The sequence below is a fragment of the Neofelis nebulosa genome, chromosome 15 (assembly GCF_028018385.1).
Source record: "Neofelis nebulosa isolate mNeoNeb1 chromosome 15, mNeoNeb1.pri, whole genome shotgun sequence".
Classification (NCBI taxonomy): domain Eukaryota; kingdom Metazoa; phylum Chordata; class Mammalia; order Carnivora; family Felidae; genus Neofelis; species Neofelis nebulosa.
Window position 1 is genome coordinate 71,457,927 of NC_080796.1, and position 21,633 is coordinate 71,479,559.

General features: G+C 53.8%; 1 protein-coding gene across 1 annotated transcript; it reads right to left on the reverse strand.

Moving 5' to 3' along the window:
• Positions 1-2,461: 2,461 nt before the first annotated feature.
• On the reverse strand, positions 2,462-19,183 carry LOC131495834 (Fc receptor-like protein 6). The gene is made up of 10 exons (XM_058700991.1): positions 18,897-19,183; positions 13,544-13,564; positions 11,797-12,063; positions 11,114-11,398; positions 10,689-10,967; positions 10,203-10,343; positions 6,923-6,988; positions 6,218-6,286; positions 4,467-4,498; positions 2,462-4,390 (listed from the first exon to the last, which is right to left on the reverse strand). Exons 1-10 carry the CDS (start codon positions 18,925-18,927, stop codon positions 4,346-4,348), a joined length of 1,236 nt encoding a protein of 411 aa, XP_058556974.1. The 5' UTR covers positions 18,928-19,183; the 3' UTR covers positions 2,462-4,345.
• Between the last annotated feature and the right edge of the window lie 2,450 nt (positions 19,184-21,633).

Sequence of the window (21,633 nt, forward strand, 5' to 3'; positions counted from 1 at the left end):
CTGCCCACTCACCCTTGTCGTTAATTCTCGGACTGGCCTGGACACAGAATGGGGCCACCCAGAACAGGGGAGAGGTGGAGGAGGGACAAAAAGGGGAGCAGGCAGACAGGGAGGCAGGAAGGAGGGGCATTGAGTGGGCTTTTTGGGAGCCGGGGTGGGGGAAGGGGGCAGAGATGTTACCTTCTGAGGGGTGGGGGGGTGGGGGCTGAGAGGCCAGGTAGAGCCTTGCCTAAGCCGACACGGTGCCACCGGGCGCCAGCTGGCCCCCAAGGCTGCCCAGGGTGGGGCAGCCCATGCCCGCCACTCCCTCCGCAGCCAGCTTGGGCAGCAGGGGCAGTGCCTGCACGTGTGGAAACGGTGCACCTGACTTCCCACCAGAGGACACTGTCAGCCTGCGCGCACGGCCTGAGCTGCCTCTTTAATATTTGTGTGCATGGTGCCTGTCTTGTCCCACCCTGGTCCTGGCCTTGCTGGGGACAGGGGCAGGGAGCGGAGTCTTTGCTCTTTGGTGCCCGGGAGCAAGGTGCAGGCAGGTTGAGATGGAAGGTGGGAGAGAAGGGGACCAGCCCATAGGAACTGGGTGGGGTGGTCCGAGGCTTGGTAGCATTTGCTTTTGAGGCAAAAACATACTTCCCCAGAGAGCTGAAGGCAGGCTGCATACACAAGCGACAATGCCAGGACTGTGCTTCGTGGGGGGAGCGAGGGAGGGGCCGGACTCTCATTCGCTCATTCAGTCATTCAGCAAACATCTGCGGGATCCCCACCCTGGGCACCTTGTGCCGGTGAGCACTCAGCACGGTAAGCCCGTGAGCGTAGGACTGGACGACGGTTCTCCGACCCAGTCACCGCTCATCTGCACCCCGCTGGCAGAAAGAATCCCCAAACAAGTACAACGCAGGCCGATCTTTCAAAGAGCCTGAGAGTCAATATAAAGATGAAGGATACAGGGCTATTTGTATTTTTTTTTTTAATGTTTATTTATTTTTGAGAGAAAGAGACAAGTGCAATTGGGGGAGGGGGAGAGAGAGAGAGAGAGAGAGAGACAGAGAGATAATCCAAAGCGGGCTCCGAGCCGTCAGCACAGAGCCCCATGCGGGGCTCGAACTCAGGAACTCAAAGATCGTGGCCGGAGCTAAAGTCTGATGCTTAACCCACTGGACCACCCAGGCGCCCCCTGCAGGGCTGCTTAGCGGAGGCTTGCTTAGCACAAATTGTCCAAGACCTTACTTTCTAGCCAAATCTAAAATAAACCCAGAATTGAAAGAAATCCCAGTATCTGCAACCTGCCCGGTTCAGGGAAGGGCCACGTTTCATTTTAGTCGTTGGCATCTAAAGCGTTTAGCCGCACACAAAGCAACGCCCGGTGCCTGATGGCACCGCGCGGTGAAGCTGTCCGGCGGGTGGTCGGACCCAAGGGGGCCAGCAGAGGGCAGCCGCGAGGCCCCGTCCGCTCTCAGTCTCCCCGAAGGGGCGGTGGCTGCCTCCGCCCTCAGCCCGGCTGGGCTTGGAGTCCTTTCCCTCCCGCTTACCCAGCGGGTGATCTCTGTCGCCTGCCCAGCAGGTGCTGCGGCCCCTCGGAGCCCCTGTCCCTGCAGCAGGCAGACAACTCGCCGCGGCTTGGGGGCGGGGGTTTGCATTTAGCTCTGACTCGGAGAGGAGAATGAAGTTTTGCAGCGCAGGGCCTTGCGGGCAGCTATGCTTGGGGATGCCATGTGCCGCCTTCCTTGGTGTCTGCAGCGTCTGTCCCCAGAGACCCGTGACAGTCCTCTTCTCCTCGCCACCACTACTTTCCAGGGCCAGCAGCAGGTTCCTGCTTCCAGGGCTGGCAGCGAGCCCTGGGGCCGCCTGCTCCAGCCAGAGTCTGGGGTCCCGCCTGGGGTCCCCTCTGAAGGCTCTGCCTTCTCTGTGGCCTTTTTTCCCCCCTCTAAAGTTTATTTATTTATTTTGAGAGAGGGAGAGAGTCCCAAGCAGGCTCTGCACTGTCATCGCAAAGCCCCATGCAGGGCTCGAACTCACCAACCGTGAGATCATGATCTGAATGGAAACCAAGAGTTGGACACTTAACTGACCGAGCCACCCGGGTGCCGCTGCTTTCTCTATGTTCTTTTGCGGGATTTTCTTTGTCTTCAATTTTCTGAGTAATTGTTCATTTTTAAAAATGCCGGCTCCTTCTTTTCTAAACTAAGGGGAAAGGATATTTTTGGCTCTGTCAATAGAAGTGGGGGTGGGGAGGAATTCTGGGGGAGGAGCATGGGGGGGGGCCGGAGACCGGGCCAGGCGCGTATGTAGACCGAGTCTGTGTGTGTGTGTGTGTGTGTAGGGTGGGACTTTTCACCTATCTGGGTCAAAGGAACTGTTTTTCTTTATTTTCCCATCCATCGCGGACCCATACTTTGGTAGGATACAATAAAAGCAATGTACTAAAAACTAAAACAAAAAGAAACATACAAAATCTAAGCCCTATTTTTTAGGACTATATTAAACAAACAAAATTGCTCCGTCAGGGTGCTATAAAAGGGTCTAAGTTCTTGCTTTTCATTGTTCCCCGTAGCCCATCCTGGACCGGTAAAGACCATCCTCAGCTGGGCCCCGTGTCGCTGGTGTAGGACAGAGGGCAGGAGGCGTGAATTCTCAGGGAGGAGGCGGTCCGTGGGGATGATCGGCAGGGCCGGCTCCTTCCGGGTCCCCAGCATCAGTGTCTCCTTCATGAGCTGTCCTGTCTTTGACTGGACTCTTTACGAGGGGCCCAGGGGCCCGGCCCGTTTATAGAGGGCGTGGCAAGGCTTGGCTTCTACAGTTGTTTCCTGATTGACCAGATAGGACTCTGTGCTTCCAATGACCTGGCATGTGATTCTCGGCCTGGCAGACAAGAAGCGAGGGGGAGGGGCCCCGGTGTATCCTGGATGTGGATTGGACCAACCTCGAGAGAGATGGGGAAGAGGAGGCAGAGGCTGGGGAAGAGGAAGGTCAGGTGGGGGGAGGGAAGAAAGAGAAGGCATAGGGAAGTGAGAAACGCCAGCACGTGCGTTGGCCTAGTAGCTCTCTGGGCCCCCTTGTGTCATCCAGTGATGCTCCAGAAGGCAAGTGGCAGAGGTATTCCCATGAAGTTTGGAGGCAGACCAGGCTTTTCAGACTTTACTGTGCAATATGAACTGCCTAGAAATCTTATTTTAAATGCGGACTGAGATTCAGCAGATGTGGGGTTGCCTCTGAGTGGCTACGTTTCTATTAAGCTCAAGGATGAACGCTGACCGTGTCCAGCTCTGGGTGTCCGGGCCGGAGTCCTCTGAAAACGTGGACCTCTTCCCAGGAGAGGCGGGCGGGGTCTGCGGGACCCCACTCTGTGACCCGGGAGCAGGGACCCGGAAGGAACCGGGGCTCGGAGGAGAAGCAGGGATAATTGATCTTCCTAGTTACTAGTGCGACCCTCTCAGTGTCACTGAGTGTGGGCTCCACAACCCCAGACCAAACTGAACCAGCAGGCACTACAAGCGATTGGTATTGGTGAATAATATTGATGCTTTTCTATGAACAAATATGTTCTACCAGCACGCATCTTTGTAAACACAAGGGGTAACGGTTTTCTGCGGTGCTCCCCACGGGGGGATTCGGGGCAGGCCTCATTCCATAAACGTGGGTAACCTGGGAGCCTCGAAGGGGTGTGGACAGAAATGGGTGGCATGCGAAGGCAGTGTTCTCCGGGCCTGGGGGGGCTCTGGCTCAGGGGTTAAGAGTTGTGTGATATTGTGGGCTCCAGGCCCTTTCCCCCGACCCTTGATGTCCCCGAGCCTCTGAGAGGCCCTCAGCCCTCCGGTCACTCAGGGGCCTCAGCAGAAGCTTGGAAGTTGGAAATGCTTTATGGGAGCTGCCCAGGGCCAGCCCTCAGGGTGTGCAGATTAATTCTCTCCGGCAGGGTGAGGCCAAGCACATCCATGGGGACCGAGGGCTGTGGGAGAAAGCACTTACAGATGTGTAGACAGAAGGGATTGCAATGCTTCCATTCGTGTGAAAGAAAACATCTGTGGCTCCCATGTCCAGTCCCCTCGTCACGCGTGAGTGCGGATGTCCCTGCCCACACGCTGCCTGTTCTGCTCAGAGTGGGGCTCCGAGATCATTTAGGCACTCCTCGAGTCTCCCGGGGACCCTGGCCAGGACACGGGGCTCCCTCACTGCCGGACTCAGGGACTGGGGACCTACAGAAGGGGCTGGGGTCCTCGCTGGCCTCCTGGGGAGCACTGGAGGGTGGCGTTGGGGGGAATGCCGTCAGTAGTGGAGAACCTCCTCGAAGTGACCAGGGAGGGCTTTGTGGGTCCTGCTTCTCGGATTCCGTTTCGTGGCTGGAAGCTCACAGCTGTGATTGTGTCACCTCCGTGTAGATGACAGAACTGTCCTGTGGGAGAGGCGGGTCGGGATCAGGAGGCAGATGTAACACAGAGGGTGGGAGGAGGGCAGGGGGCCCAGCTCACCTGAGTCCCCGAGGCTGAGGCAGCAGGCCCGGCTGTGGGGGAGAGAGAAACACTCAGGTTAGGGTGCCTGGCACATCCGCACCTGCAGCCCGCCTCCTCCACGCTGTCTTCTCTTACAGAGCACAGACCAGCCCAGGGAGCGCTGCTCCCCCTTTCGCCTCTGGGGACCCCTCGTTCTTCATCCAAACACAGGAGGTCTGGGTTTTTCCACCTCAACCACAGCCCAGCCATGTGACTGCGGGCCAGCCACTCAGCCCTGGGACCTCAGCTTCCCCAGCCAGGGAGAAGGGAGGGGGTGGTCACAGGGATTATAAGGAGAAGAAAGAGAGATGAGCCTATCAAAGGTGCCTTTAAAACAGCTACCTCATTAGACAGCTACCATGCACCAGGCAATCCTTCCGGTGTGAGCATTATATTTATTATATTAATCTCACACCAATCCTGCAAAGTAGCAATGATTGATTCCTTCTCCAATTGAGATGAGAAAACGGAGGCTCAGAGTGGCTGATACTCCCTGCGGTCATGTCTGTAAGAAGGGGAACTGTAGACAAATATCAAATCTTTGCATACGTGAAACATTCTTCCAATGATAGAAGATCCAGCGTCCCCTTCCTGTGAATCTTGGAATACAATGGCCTTTCCTGACTTTGGGTTTCTGAACCCCTCGCCCTCCCATCAGGGAAAGCTTATCGTGAGCTGGGAGGAGGCCACCCGGCCCTGAATCATGCCTTTGCCTCGTTGCCCTGCTGCGATTAAAACGGCCACATTTCCTTATTGCAGCCAGTGAAAACCATATTTGGAGGTTGGCTTCTTTTTTTGTCTCTCTCGTGTTCAAGTCCCCGTTGTGACTCTCCTCTGAAATGACCCGTGTCCACGTGCGTGTGCCTTCCCGTCTACCCGGCCATGCTAGGGTCCTGGGGAAACTGCCCCTGAGTCCAAGAGACTCCTTGTCTGTCCACTTCCCCTGGTGCCCTTCATGGGAAGGAGCAGGAACCCCAGGCTGATTCAAACCCATTGTACAGCCCAGGAATAGAAATAGCAGCAAAACAAGAACCAGAAGCTTCCTGGTTTTGAATACCTGTGGCACAGCAGATAACCTGTAAAGTGTCGAGAACCCTGGTTCCATTCCTAGTAATTTAAAATAGTCTTGCAAAATTAAGCGTTGTCTCCATTTTTTTATACATTAGAGAGCTTAAGAGAGAGAGCTTAAGTAACTTGCCCTGTAGCAGCACAGTGAATACACAGAGCCCAGTTTCGAACTCAGATCCGACTGACTCAGAAACCCATATTCTCCCCATGACGCCATGTTGCTTTCCACCCCCGTTGGAGGGATGACTTAGACTTTCCCTGTCCCTGCCATCTGATTCTGGTGTCGGTGGCCGGAGCTCAGGGTCTCGGCTCCTCTAAGAGCTGGGACTGTCCTGCTGAGACTTTTACTCTGGGGCAAAGGCACACTGTGTTATTCTCTCTCTCTCTTTTCTTTGTTCCTCCACAGTGCTGAGAAAAAGGCGGAAACACTCCCTAGTTAGGGTGGCAACGGTGATGGAGATGATGTGGAAGACAGTCATTATGGTGGACGTAGCATTTTGGGGGGGATGGTGGTGATGGTGGGGGTGGTGATGGGGGGAGGAGGTGATGATGATAATCGTGGTCATGGCACAGCGGTAATGTTGGTAATGATACTTCACTCCAGGCCCCAAACTTCCCCTTTACATTGGCAAAAATGTCCAGTTTCATCCAAGAGTACTCACCTTTACTCTTCCGTGAGGTTGTGCACACTACAGAGTAATGATCATCTTCATTCTCATTCTGCCAACGAACTGAAAGAAGGAATGGGGCTCGAATAGGACCCACCTGCTCTCCCACCTCAAGACCCCCGTGTCCTGAAGACACCTATGGAGGGAAGCCAGTCGGGGGCTCTGTCATGGCGGTAGCTGGGAGTGGGTGGCAGCCATTAATGTGGGATACCCATCTTGGCAGAAGGTGCCCGCCCCCACAGCAGGTTCCAGTAGCTTCACCAGCCCCAACTAGAGGTTTAAACTCTTTTTCTGTAAAAAAGAGTCAACCCTTGAGGCTTTGCAGGCCATACGGCCTCTGTTGCCTCCACTCAGCTCTGTAGTGTGAAAGGAGCCATACACAAAACATATGCAATGTTCTTCACAAATGCAAAATTGTGTGGTGAACTAGATTTGGCCCACGGGCCAGAGTTTGCCGACCATTGGTCTAACCTCTCCACGCCCTCTCTTCGGAGGCCGGGCTTCCCTCCTACCTCCCTGTGCCTCCACCGGCTTCGTGGCACTGTCCCCTCTAGTTCTCCCCAGAAACCATCCGCTTCCTTCCCCGATGACTGATTCCTGAGACTTGGGGGCTCCCAGGGGGCTCATTCTTGCTCCCCTTCAGAGGCCCTCCTCTGCCTTCCGGGACAGACCATGCGTGGTCCTGCTGGAGGGACTCACCTTCGCCATACAGTAGGTCCTGCTCTCCACCGGGGGCTGGGGGTGGATTCTGAGATGGAAGGGACTCTGGGAGATACAAAGGCGCAATTTGTTGAGTTCCCTGAGAAAGCGTGCTGGAAAGTAGGGGGTAGAGAGTCTGAGAGAAAGAAAGTCGGTGGAGGCTGCTGGAGGTCTGAGTCTGGTTTGTTTACGAGGGCTAATTCACAGGTCTGGACACGGTTAATTTTTATGGGATGTTTCCTTTGAAAAATACCCTAGAGGGTAGCATGGCCCCATGGGAATCACAGACCGGGAGGAAGTAGGGTCGCCAAGGATGGGTCACGTCCCCTGCATGGAGAGGGCCCAGATTCACCAGTCAGGCTGCTTTACAGAAGGAGGAGAAGCTGATAACTGTGACCACCCACTATGTGCGAGACACTGGGCCAGGGGGTTCAAACACGATGTCTACTTCATGGCACAGTGGCTAACCCCGTGCCCAGCACGTAGCTGGACGGCAAAAGAGCCTCCCTTCCTAACCCTTCGGGGTCTGAGAGTCTTTTTACAACCGTCTTGCAAAGGTCGACGCTATGATATCATAGTATCGTATGTAGTATTATGGAGGAGGTGACTGAGGCTGGGAGAGGCGACTTCTCCAAGGTCATACAAGGTGAGGGGTAGGGACAGAATCTCAATCTAGGTTTATATGCTTTTTCTCCACTGGTGTGCTGCCTCTGTGAAAGCGGGTGCTTCCAGAACCTTAAAGATTAGCTCCTGGGATAGGAATTGGGCCACATGTGGATTTTAGAGCACCTGCTCACACCTGGTGCCCAGGAAATGTCCATTAGCTCTGACAGCAAGAAGGCACCGGAATCGCGGGCAGGACTGGCAGAAACAGAGCCTCCCGTAGAACCAAGAGTGCATTTACGGAGACTCCGAGAAGCTCTTGGTTGTTAAGCATCCCCTAACGCTCCCTCGTCAGGGGCTGTGTTTCTGAGTCTCCATTCACTGAAGAACTCCAGGAATTCATTGGGCCTCTGTTTTACGGGAGGCGTGACAACAGGCGGTAAAACGAATGCTCTTAAACAAACAAACCAGGGCTTGCACATCGAGGCAAGGGCTGCTTTGAAGTGGGCCCCTTGCACAATTGCATATGGTGCCAGGGACACCATCATCGGCCAACGTGTTTTGAAAATTGCCTTGCGAGATGCAGCCCGTTGGGCATCTTTGGTGGCGGCATGGTTTTTGCTTGTCGAAGAAGTGGCTAGGTTATCTGGAGATGGTTAAGAATCTTCCGGAACGGGGTGTGGGGGATGAAGCTGTTGATCTACAGCTTTTCTCGGGGAGCTTTGGAACTGGGCCCGGAGGTGGTCTTCCATGTGATACTCTAAACGCTTTGTGTCGCCGAGCTTCTGAGATAGGAGGACCGCCACCCGAAGCCCTATTTTCTCTGGCGACAGGTTCCTTAATACAATAGAACCCAGCTGCTCCCGGGTTGGCAGTGGGGGTCGGGGGCGGGGGAAGCGTGGACCGTGCAGGGGCAGAACCTCCACGTGAAGAGGGAGGCTTTTTCCTCTTGAGGACCCCTCCCCAGCGACTCGCCCCCCCCCCCCCCCCCCAACTGCACTGCTTTGTCTTTAATGTTCTGACCCAGAGATGAGCGGACAGAAACAGAAACACCCGTGTTACCGACACCAGGTAAATGGCCGGGCCCTTTGCAGAGGGCTTTGTTGTAGACCCAGGGATTCTAGAAGTCACACATGCAGTGTTGGTCCGCTTTTCCAGCTGCCTCCCCATCTAGCTCTGGGCCTGCCTCCACCTTTCTCCTACCATCCGGGTAGATATACCTTCAAGCAAGGTAGCCTGCATGGAACCTTGACTCAGGACTAGAGGGAATGTTCGTTGGACAAAGACTGATAAGTCAACAAGGGGAGAGGAAGTTGGAGGCTGGCCCGAGCCCTACCTGGGGTGCTGGTAAGGCAGGGGAGAGGGTCCAGGGCTAGGGAGAGGCCCTTTCAGGTATCCTGGCTGGTGCTCAGGGAGGAATGCTTTGAGTGTATGACTGGGTGGTCTTTCTCATGGAGTGGTCTGGCCCGGCTCCCGAAAAACTCATCGGGAATTCCTTAACAGAAGGAGCTGCCAACTTGAATAAGTAAACCCAGCTTTGGAGGTCTGTGGGAGCAATCGCGTTTTCCCTTGGCAAGTGGAAAATAAGAATGCTGTCCCTGGGGAGGAGGGGGTGGGGTGGATTTGAGTCTCAGTAGGTGGGTTTGAAGGCCTAGGAGGAAGCTGGGATCAAACAGCTTTGGCACTGATAGGCCTTCCCTTAAATGTGGCCTGAGGCGAAGAAAGATTAGAATAGGAATAAGTTTGGAGCCACCCAAGGTGATGGCTGTGGGAGCCCCCATTCCTGCTTCATCGTCACGACCGGACAGGAGAGGAGGAGGGTCTCCCAACATCAATGGGCTCCCTGGAAATGCCATTTATCTGATTGCTTTCCCTTTTTCTCTCTATGGGCCCCACTGCCTCTGAATTCTAACCACGCTTCTTATTTTCAGCGGTTCCGACGGGAGAGACTAGGGGACGTGTGGCAGGAGAAGGGGTGGTCTGGGGAATCTGCGTCGACTAGACGGAGAATGTACTGAGCGCCCACCAAGTGCCAGCCCAACACGTCACCTGTCAGGTAGCTGTCATCAGCCGAAATGCTCACAATAACCCCGGGAGGGAGACACTTCACGAACTGGCCCGAGGTCACGGAATTAGTAAATAGCGGTGTTGGGAGCGGGCCATTGCTTGGCCCTCTCCACTGTGTTCCCTTCGGATGACTGAATGTCCCCTGGGCACTCACCTCGGGCTCGGTGCTGGACAAGAGGGGTGTGTGTGCACAGGTGCACAGACACGCATCGGGCTTCTTATTCTTTCTCTCTCCTCTGCTGAGCTTAGTGACAGAGGGTTGGAGGTCTGGGGTTTCCCTGCTATATTTGCAGCCACAGATTATCTTTCGAAAGTGAAAGAATCTGATGGAGCTTGCGTTTGGCGGGTGAGAATTCCTCTGCTTGTGCCTCCATTCATGCCCAAGCGTGCAGTCGTGTGTTGTGCACATCCCTGGGTGACTGTGTGTGTGTGCGTTTTGGAAGCTGTAAGGGTCCCTCCGTGGACTACTTTGGGTGACATGTAAAGAGAAGTCCCTCCTCTCACCCAACACCCCGGAAAAGGAAGCAGCTGGCCCCGGCAGGCCTTCCAAAGGCTGGGTAATGCCTGGCATAGGGATTCAACCACCAAGAAAGTCAAAAAGGTTACTGACCAGCTTTTCTCCAGGGTCTGAAGCAAGCCAGAAGCGCAGTGGCGATGACCAGCACACCAAGCAGGCTCGCGGGCAGCCCGGCAACCAGCCAGTGGGGGCTGTTGGGGGCAGACAAGCCCCAGGTAGGGGTGACCATGAGTGCTGAGGATGAAATTCAGAATTGTACCCCAGATGGACAGAAAGAGGCAGAATGGCTGGCATCAGGGGGGATGGCGTGGCCTGGGGAGCTTTGCAGATGGAATCAGGGATGGCCCCGAGGACGCCAACAAGGACGGGCAGCCGTCTCACCCACCCCCCACCAAGGATCTCCTGTTTTCCCTCCAGGTCCAGTGGACGGATACTCTGAGCAGCGTCCAGGTTCTGTCATGCAGTGCCTGCTCCGGGCCCAGCTTCGTGCAGGGTGTGGGTAGGGGGCACACGGAGGGGTGGGACCTGCCCCCTGCCAGCTTGCTGGGGCTCAGAGCCCAGCTCGGGGACAAGACGTACCATCCAGGGAGAGTATCTTGGGCTCACTGGTCTCTCCGGAAACATAATTCTCTGCCCGGCAGGAGTATCTGGCATCCCGCTCTGACGTCACGGTGACCGGGAAGCAGGTGGCTCTTCCATAGGGAGATGAGATGTTCCCTAGGATCTTCCCGTCCAGGTAGAACAAGTACGAGATTGGAGGGGAGCCCTTCTGGGCCTCACAGAGGAGCTCCACCATGGCCCCCACAGCGAGGCCGGTGGGGCCAGGTCTCAGGGTGAGTAGAGGCTGGGACACAGGAACTGGGGCAGCACAGAGGGGGGAGGCTCAGCTGTGCCACCCAGGCTCCTGGCCCCTCCTCCCCTGGGGATCCCTCCCCATAGGCCCACGGGTCCCGTTGCCCAAAGCCCAGGTCCCTGGGGAGTGTCTCCCCTCCCTCCCCACTCACCCTGCACCCTGACCTCCAGCTGGGGGCTCTGCTTCTGGGCCACACCACCCTCAAGGGTGGCCCGGCACCAGTAAAGCCCAGAGTCTCTCTCCTGGGCTCCTGGGAGGTAGAGCTCCGGGTGGGGGCCCCAGTCCTGCAAGGTGCTGGCATCTCTGTGGAAGGAGAAGAGGAGCCTCGAGGCCGACTTCTGGGGGTGAAGCTTCGTCTGGCATCTCAGGGTCAGCGGGCTCCCCTCACGGAGCTCGGGAGAGGGGACAGCGCTCAGCACAGGAGGCGGGAACGGCTCTGGGGAGACGTGGGCCCAGGCTCAGGGGGGGCCTCCTGAACCCTGAGTCCCCAGAGGCCGGGTCCAAGCCAGAGCGTATCCCAGGTCACAGCCCCACGCCCCACGGGAGACCCTGTCATTGTGTCCCAGGACCCGCCTCCCAGCTACGACCCACACCGTCAGAGCCTCTCTGGAGTCCCGAGCCAAAGCCAGAGGGCCGTAGGGGTCAGCTGGTCCCCAGAGGGGAAGGGTCTGGCCCAGGCTGGTTCAGGGCACTTCCTTCCCCTGGCTCTAGACGGGGGGCCCTGTGGTCGCCCGGCATCAGGGGCAGCCAGAGGGACAGCTGCTGACCTCTACAGACCAGATCCCTGAGCAGCATCCCAGCCCCACCCCCGACCCCCCTGAGCTGGTGACTCACCTTGGACTTGAACCTTGACCAGCTCTGAGGTTTGTCTGCCCAGGTATGGGACGTAGGCCACCTTCCCAGAGCAGCTGTACTGGCCGCTGCTTTCCAGGGTAGCTGTCCCCACGGACAGGGACCATCTGGTCTTCGGGTTTTGGAGTAATCTTCCGTCTTTGAAGAACTTCACCTGGGACAGGGCCTTGTTCGTTGATCCATAACATTGCAGAGTCAGGGCATCTCCCTCAAACACGGGGTCTGGCCAGGCTCGGAGGTACAGCCAGGCTGTGAGACAGGGGAACAGGGTGGCCCCGGAGCCGCACACTGCGTGGCCGTTTTCTCCCTCTGTCCCCCCCCTCCCCCCCCCTGCCCCCCCCCGCCCCCCCCCCCCCCCCCCCCCCCCCCCCCCCGCCAAGCCCGCCTCAGGCCTCCCCCTGGGGACACAGGCTGGATGGCACCTGCTGAGCTGCCCCGCCCCCCAGGCCTTCCTGCCAGACCTGGGCGGGGCCTCTGCTTTCCTCTCCCCTCCCCCTCCTCCCCTCCTTCCTCTCCCCTGCCTCTTCTCTCTCTCTACTCCCCTCCCACCCTCTTTCCCCTGCCTCTTCTCTTTGGCCTTTATCCCTTGCACTTCCCCTCTGCTCCTTTTACTTCGCCCTTTTGATGTTGCCAAGCTTGGGTCCAGTTGAATTCCTTCCATCCATTGTCCTAACTCCTTCCTTCTCACCCAATCCTCACCTCCCTAGACTGGTTACTTGCCCCCTGGCTCCCCCAGTCAAGCCTTTCTGCAGCGTCCACCTCTGAGAACAGCTGGCCCCGGACCGCCAGCCAGAAGCCAGATGGATGGATGTAGGAAGTGCCTGCCAGGGCTCATCCCTCCTGCCTTCCTTCTCAGGCCCCTGGCCTCCACCTCCTCCCCCAGCAGGGAGTTTCATTTCCACCACGGTCGTGGGGAGGGATCTGTCCTGTCTGTCCTCATTCTTAAAACGCGTTCTATGGCCTGATGTGGACAAGAGAAGAGCTCCCGGGGACCCCAGCCTGGGTCTGTCCCCAGGTCATACTTCTTTGACAAGTCAGACACCATTGGTTCCAGAGAGTCTCAGGAGCCAGGCCTGATAAACTGAGAACAATAATGAAGAATCAGATAGGGACTCGCGGTATATCCTGCCTTTGCCTCAGTCCTCAGGACCCGCCCCTGGAGCCTCACGGGGTGACTGAATGACGAGCCTTGCTTTTACTCCTGTTCTGTCGAGCAGCACTGAGCATGGCTTTGAGTTCTGCCCAGCAGCCCCCATTGCCTCCGGAACCATAGAACATGTCCTTGGAGGTGAAGATGTTCATAGGTCAGGCTTCTTCCTACTTGATAGAAAGCTCCGTGAAGGTCAGGATGGACTAGAAGGCAGAAGGAGCTGAGGGTCAAAGCTGCCTTCTCTGAACATACGAGGGATGGAAGGGAGTCCAGGGCCTTGCTGAGTGGAGAATACAGAAGCTCCAGAGCCACCCTGAGAGGGACAGAGGCCAGTGCCACTTACAAGGGAATAGGATGAGCCCCAGAGCCACTTGCTGGGGCTTGAGCCACCTAGAATTATCCTCAGCCTGAGAACAGTGGAGTCCCAGGTCTCATTTCTGCCCGGGTATCAGTCAAGGCTCCTAAGGAATGGGCCTAGTATGCTGTTGTGAAGATGCCTCCGGGGGACCCAGTGGCCCATCAACTAAGTTTTGGTCCAGAGACACACTTGGAGATGGAAGGGACATACACAAGACTCACCACTTTGCCCAACACAGGGAACTGTAAGAGAACAGAGTGATAGAATTAGGGTAAATAATAGAACCTTTTCACAAAGAGGCCTGTCCCCTCAGGCATGGGTGCTCATGTCCATTCAATAAACCAACCACCCAGCCCCCTAAGCACCTACTCATCCAACTACCCAGCCACTCAACCACTCAGCTACCTAGCTATTCAACCACCCACCCAGCCACTCAGTCCCTCAGTCCCTCAACCATTCAGCCATCCAAGCACCAAACCACCTAGCTTTTACGTTGGACCCAGCGCCTGGAATCCTCTGCTCCCTGTCTCTTTCAAATGTCGCTTCCTTAGGTGGTTCTGGGGCCCCCCCATTGAAGGACTTCTCCTCAACCCTTATTATAACACCCCACTGTACTATCATCAGAGCACTTATCTCTATTTGAAATTATCTTATTCTTTAAATTGCCTACTTGTTATCAGCTGCCTCACTCTGTCTGGAACGTAAGCCCCACGAGGGTGGAGACTTGTTCACGGTCCTGTCACCTATGTCTCGGACCCGTGCCCGGAAGGGTTAGTGTTCAACAAGCATCTACTGAATAAATGCTTTCCTCTGTGCCCAGCCACGTGGGGCAGGGCACGCGACGTGGGAGACACAAGAGTGGACTCTTGCACTAGTGGGTCTGAATGCCTACGAAGAACTCAGAGAGCAGACCTGGCATTTCCTGCAGCCAGATCTGTCTACGTGGCTGTGGAGAGTAGAGCCTGGAAGTGACGGCTGAGGGAGGTGAGGAATCCCCGGATGGGCGGGTCAGATGGGACGGGTGAGGGGATAACACACAGGCCAGTGCATCACGCACTATGCTTGGACCTTTATATGTGGTATGAATGCTTTTATTTATTTTTTTTAAATGTTTATTTATTTTTGAGACAGAGAGAGACAAGAGCATGAACGGGGGAGGAGCAGAGAGAGAGAAGGAGACACAGAATCCAAGGCAGGCTCCAGGCTCCGAGCTGCCAGCACAGAGCCCGATGCGGGGCTCGAACTCACGGACCATGAGATTGTGACCTGAGCCGAAGTCGGACGCTCCACCGACTGAGCCACCCAGGCGCCCCATGGTATGAATGCTTTTAAATGAATGAATATTTGAGGAGCATAGGTGGCCCGGGAAGAGAGGCCAAACCACGAAGTGATGACAGATGAGGTTAGACAGGTATGAAAGGCACAGGGGATGGCATAGGTGGGAAGTGGGGTGGGGAGGCACAGCTGGGTGTGACGTGGTGGAGAGTGTTCTAGACTGCGTGACAAGGGGTGAAGCAGTCAGTGGTATTGGGTGAGCGTGGTCGGGCCAGCCGTCCTCAGGCAGTTACTGTGTCCTTCACACTGACATGTCCTAGGTGCTGTGTAGACAGGGAGGAACGTGGGAATGGCCTTGGGAGGGGTGGGTGAAGACCCTCTCACCAGGGGCTTGAGGTGCGGCTGTTTGGTGTGTTGACTCACTCGCTGTCACCCTTGCTGTCCACGTGGCCTGGGACCCAGACGGAGGTTTTTAGCCTTAGTTCTCCGCTCAGCTCGGGGTTAGCTCAGCCACAGGATCAGTGTCTGCAGAATTATGAGTCTTTCTTATCAACCCTCTATCTCTCACTGGGTCCATCTAAACATATCTCTTGGAAACTTTTTTTTTTTAAGTTTATTTATTTGAGACGGACGGACATAGGACGAGCTGGGAAGGGACCGAGAGAAGAGGAGAGAGAATCTCAAGCAGGTTCCACGCTGCCAGCGCAGAGCCCGACGCCAGGCTCAAACCCATGGAACCATGAGATCATGACCAGAGCCGAAACCAAGAGTCGTGACGCTTAACCGACTGAGCCCCCCAGGGCGCCCCTAAGCACATGTCCTTCCTGGGCTTAGTGCAGTGGGAAACAAGCAGGGTTCGGAGTCATGTGACCTGAACTGGACTCGTGATTCCACCTCTTTCTATGTGAACTTGGACAGATCATTGAAATTCCAATAGCCTTGAATTCCTGGTCCTGTCTACACAGTGGGAGCCGTCACAGCCATTTCTTCCCTGCGGACTGTTTGCGTAGATTACCGTGACCCACCACCTGGAAGAGCGGTTACCGCATTGACTGAAAGCAGAAAGGAGGCCTGACCTCAGAGTGACTAATACCTCGCAGTATAGTGATGTACCTCTTCCTTTTCCCTCCTCACCCGCAAATCACCTCTGCAGCTTCAAAGTGATGAGTAAACAGGAGTGAGGGCACTGAAGCCCTACAACCAGAGAAGGGGCATCCAGAGAGCAGAGAGACACTTCAGATGAGCTTGTGTCCCCAGACCCCATGAGACCTGGGAGCTGTGCCCACAAAGCCAGTGCCTGTAACGAAGGCAGTGGGCAGCGGGACGCGCAGAGGGGCAGCGGCCACGTTACAGCACTTCCTACAAAGAGGGCCATGGGCTGAAGATGAGGCGACAACACAGCCAAGAGCCGCTGTTGAATAAGCTGCACAACAGAGTCCTGGACAATGGAGGCCACAGCCCCGCTGACCTTGGCACTACTCAGGCCATGGTGGGGGGCGGGGAGGGGAAGGCACAGGGCCTGGTCCACTGACAAAGGGCATCGAGCCCAAGCAGACCAGGCTGATGAGCAACGCCAAGAAACCATTCCCCACTCGAGGAAGACACAGCCAAGCAGGGACACAGTAGGTCTCCAAATATTTGATGGGCTAAGTGTAAAAGAGGGAAGAGACTTTCAGGTAGAAGTGAGACTAATTCAGAGGAAATGAGAGAGACCAAGGAAGCAGATTTCAGCAAAGTGTGAGGGACTTTGTCACAATTGAGGTCTAGGACATTGGAACCCGCTGCTTTGCCAAGCTATGGCTTCCGTGGTGCTAGGGGTGGCCGTGACGTGGAAGCCCAGAGACACCTGTCATGGACGGTGTGTGTGTCTACGGGTGGTGGGTTCCAGTCCTGGGGCTGAACCTGGCTGATGCTCAGCTCAGAAGGAAATTAAGTCTCATCTCCTAAACTTCAAATCACCTTTAACGTACGGCCGTGTCCCAGCACGTTCAGGGCCAGGGTCCCCTCGCCTGTCGAGTCCCTGATGGCCAGTAAGAGTAACGGGCACCATTTATTGTGTGAACATGCCCCACCAGGCACTTTAAATGAATTTTATTTTCCAGTCTTACGTGATTAGAACCCAACCAGAGGGGCGCCTGGGTGGCGCAGTCGGTTAAGCGTCCGACTTCAGCCAGGTCACGATCTCGCGGTCCGTGAGTTCGAGCCCCGCGTCGGGCTCTGGGCTGATGGCTCGGAGCCTGGAGCCTGTTTCCGATTCTGTGTCTCCCTCTCTCTCTGCCCCTCCCCCGTTCATGCTCTGTCTCTCTCTGTCCCAAAAATAAAATAAAAAACGTTGAAAAAAAAAAAAGAACCCAACCAGAGTCCTGCCCGAGGCATCCGGGTGGGATGGAGAAAGCATGAATCTGGCAACAAGTGCAGTTGGAGTTGTATTTCTGTTTTGCTCTTGTTGCCAGAGCAATTCTACACAAGTTTCTTAACCTTTTTGAACCTCAGTTTCCTCAATTGCTTAATAGGGACAAAAAATACCCACCCAATAAGATTCGAAAGGTTAGATGAGATAATATGTGTACTACTGAGCAGGGTGTTTTCTCTGTCTCTCTGCCCACATCTAAGAGGAAATAGCAGCTGTGCACGTATGGTAACTCTGTTCCTCCACATCTAGCCATGGGGTCTCCATTTTAGGCTGGTCTTCTGGGGTCCCCAAGCATCACGCATGACCCTGTCAGATCTGGGTCCTCCACCACTCTGTCCCCTAGTCAGTCAGCTTTTGACTCTCTCCTCTCTTGCTTTGGTCTTCCCCATCCAGATACTGGGTTCCAAGTTGGGAAACGCTTGGACTTTATCCAGTCAAGTCCAAGGGCTGTTCCTCTTACAAGGTGGTGATTTGCCCATGATAACCTTTCTTCTGGAATATATCCAGGCACTAGGCCATCCTGACCTTGTCCAGTATGACCATTAGACCTTTTCCCTTGTCCAAATGGCCATTTGTAAGCACACAGGGTAACAATGAGGTGGGAGAAGGAAGAGCATTGGGCGGAACAAGTGTTTCTTTACAGGGTCAAATGCCCGCAAATCCTGTCCAGGAAGAGATCACATTTAGGAATGGTTTGCTTTTCTGGTTCAATGAAAACAAACAAAAAACAAACAAACGAACGAACAAACAAACGAACAAAAAAACAAACACAAACTATTGGGAACAAGTTTAAAATAAAAAGTAAGTCAACTCAGAAATTGTAACATGAAACATATGCCCAGAATTGTTCCTTCTAAGTGTGGCAGGGTGATAGTGGCTGAGACTGAGTTGAGTCGGGGAGGCCCAGTGGCCCTCTCCCCACTCTCATAATCCTCTGCCCTTGGAGGACCAGTCCCTTCAGTCTCTGGTGAGGGTGACGGGTGGCCCCTGGGGAGGTAGCTCAAAGAGAGAGATATAGATCAGAGAGAATGGATTTGATTCTTCAAACCATCCCCAAGGACCAGTCAGACCTGAAACAGACCTCCCCACCACAATCCCCAATAGAGGCAGAAGGAGGATGGCCAGTTTGTAAAGGGCTTGAACACTCTGGGCAAAGCCTCTTAATCAGGTGAGCAGCCTGGACATTGTAGAGTGGTTCTAAAAAAATGTGGAGGTTTCATAAAAATTTATCTTTGATTTCTCCCAAAGTTTATTGATGTATTTTGAGAGAGGGAGAGAGAGAGAGAGAGTTCAAGTGGGGAGGGGGCAGAGAGAAGGAGAGAGAGAAGCCCAAGCAGGCTCCACACTGTGGGCTCAGAGCCCACATGGGGCTCGAGCTCATGAACCATGAGATCATGTCCTGAGCTGAAATCTAGAGTCAGATGCTTAGCCGACTGAGCTACCCAGGTGCCCCCCAAAATACTTTTTGTACAATCCCACCTTCTACTGCTGAGCAAAATGCAGAGAACTGCGTTTTCCCATTTCCCTGGTCCTCCAGCCCACCCCTGCCCAAAGCCTTCCTTCTTCCATAACTTCATTTTCCTTTTGAGGCAGCCCAATGAGTAACTTAACCTTATTTCATGGGGTAAACATGTGGGTGGGCCTCAGAAGGTGATTTTCTGCCTCCTTAGTTTAGCTCTGATACACTGAAGGCCTGCCCTACCAAGGACCCAGGAAAATGCAATGGGAAACATCAGGGAAGCCCCCCACCACACCCCATGTGCACACACTCATTTCAAGCTCCAGCCATAAAACCCACTTGAACCTGGAAAGGGGAAATTAGGATTCCCATAAATAATTTACAGTTTTTGGTGCCCAGGAAGTAAAGCCCATGCTCGATGACTTACCGAAAAACAGCAGAACCCTGCAGAGCAGCATGGGGCCTGGCCTGGCACAGAGCGGGGATACAGGTCCGACCGAAGGCAGATGAGAAGTCGGGGTGGAGGGGAGAGCATCTGAGCCACAGGCCCAGGGGTGGGTGAGTGACCCCTGTGACGTAGGTGGTGTTACTGCTTCATAGCCTATATAGAGGAAGTGGGGAAGAAACTTCAAAAGTTCAAATTTCCTCTCTGGTTGAGGGGGTATTATTTAAGTGAACTTTCTTCACCATGAAGCATGAAGGAGTCAGGGAATTTACTAGTAAGCACTTTTGAACATTCTCCATGGCTTCGAAAAGCTCATGCTAGTGAACCAGGATGGGACACGGCTATGGGAAGATCCAGAGACTACCAGAATTTGTGTGATTTCAGCATCACTTAGCTTGCAAGGCAGCACAGTTCTGGATACACTAAGATCTGTTCCCTACCTTGAGTGACCTCCAGTTCTCCAAGCTTCCCTCCTATCCAAGGAGAAATGTGTTTGGACACTGCAATGAGGTGGAAAAGAGGAATCCTGAAAATGGTCCACAAGACCATCAGAGGAGCTCAGAGATCGATGAGGTCAGAGTAGATCAGGCTAGAGTTCCAGAATCTGAGGTTTTAAGACTGTCAGGCTATTATTTTGAGAACTATGCCTTAAAAAGACACCATTGAGAGAGCAATTAGGCAAGCCACAGGGTGACAAGATATTTTCAATACATATGACTGAAAAAGGATCCATATCCAGCATATAAGACTTTCTACAAGTCAGTAAGAAAAAGACAGACAACCCACTAGGAAAATGGGCACGATGATTGGATAGGTAATTTACAAAAGCAGACGCCTGAGCGCCGAATAAACAGAAAACGAAGCTTGACTTCATAAATCACTGTAGAAATGCAGATTTAAACTAAATGAAAACACTACATTCCCCATAAGAATGGCTACCTCCGGTAGGAGTGTAAATTGGTACAACCACTTTGGAAAACTGCATGGCAAAATCTCCTAAATGGGTTATACGAATGCCCGATGACCCAGCATTTTTGCTTCTAGGTACATACTGAACAGAAATGCATATGTATTGGCACCAAAAGACATACACAGGACTGCTCACTGCAGCATAACTTTTAATAGATAAAAATCTGGAGGGGCGCCTGGGTGGCTCAGTCCATTAAGCGTCCAACTTCAGCTCAGGTCATGATCTCATGATTTGTGAGTTCGAGCCCCACGTCGGGCTCTGTGCTGACAGCTTGGAGCCTGGAGCCTGCTTGGGATTCTGTGTCTCCCTCTCTCTCTCTGCTCTCCCCTGCTCGCATACTCTCTTTCTCTCTCTCTATCAAAAATAAATAAACATTAAAAAAATAGATAAAATCTGGAAGCTACTTTATGAGCCCTCAACAGAGAAGGAGGCCATGAACCCTCATCTCCTCTAAAGACAGAACATGTGAGTTTAAACTGAAGCATGGAGGGACGGGTTAAATGCCAGGAAGCAGTTTCTGAGAGTAAGGTTTTTCTCAGAAGTCTTTAGGTGAGAAGTTCCATAGAGTCTGGAAAGAATTCAATGTGCTTATTGCCAAAGACAGGAATGGAGAGTGTGACCTTTCTAACTTTTTGTGTTCTAGATTTTCTGATTGACTGGAAATGGGAAACCAATCCGACAATGACAGGCAATTCTGTCATGACTCTGTTGATCGGGAGAGAGGTGCACTTAGCGAGGAAGTAATGTAGGAAACCGGTGTCTTATCCAGTCTCCCTAAGATGTTAACATTTATGCATTTCCCTTACTGTTCTCTTCCCACCATATCTCTTGGCTTGAGTTGTCTCCACTCCACCTCTGCTCAGCTGCAGGTCCAGAGTGTGGGGCAGCAGCTCTGCAGGGCTGCAGCTAGGGTAGATGGGGCAACCGCAAACGGTCTAGCTTGCAAGCATTTACTGTGCTTTGCATGCAGAACAGTTGAGGCCTCTACCCTAGCTGCTTCTATTTTCACCAGGTTCTAGCAGTTTGGGCATGTGAACTCTCCCTGACTTCTCACTCTACCCTTGAAGAGTGAGATGTTGCTGCAATTTTCTTTTATTTTATCTTATTTTTATTTTTTTAATATTTATTTATTTTTCAGAGAGAGAGAGAGAGACAGAGAAAGAGACACACACACACACACACACAGAGGGAGAGAGACAGCACAAGTGGGGGAGGGGCAGGGAGAGAGAGAGAGGGAGACACAGAATCTGAAGCAGGCTCCAGGCTCTGAGCTGTCAGCACAGAGCCCGACGTGGGGCTCCAACCCACCAACTGCAAGATCATAAACTGAGCCAAAGTTGGACACTTAACCAACTGAACCACCCAGGAGCCCCAGATGTTGCTGCAATTTTAAAGGTGTTAGTGGGATTTGCTCTCCAAGCTGAGCTGGCTGCATACCATTGCTTTGGGGATGAAGGTGGGTTGCTGCTAGGTTAGGAATTATCCAGAACCCAGACTGACCTTGAACTGAGATGGAAATGGGTTGGGAGAGGGATCAAAACCCATAATACTAAAACTCTAAGGGAAATTCTGGGTTAAAAGGAGGTGGGGAGGATAATGGGGGCGAGGGAATTCTCATCCAGATGGGTTTATAGACTTCATAGATACATATCAAGCATTGCATCCCCAAATGTCAGAATACACATTCTTTTCAGGTGTGCATGGAACATTCTCCATGATAGGCCACATGTTAGGCCAAAAAACATGTCT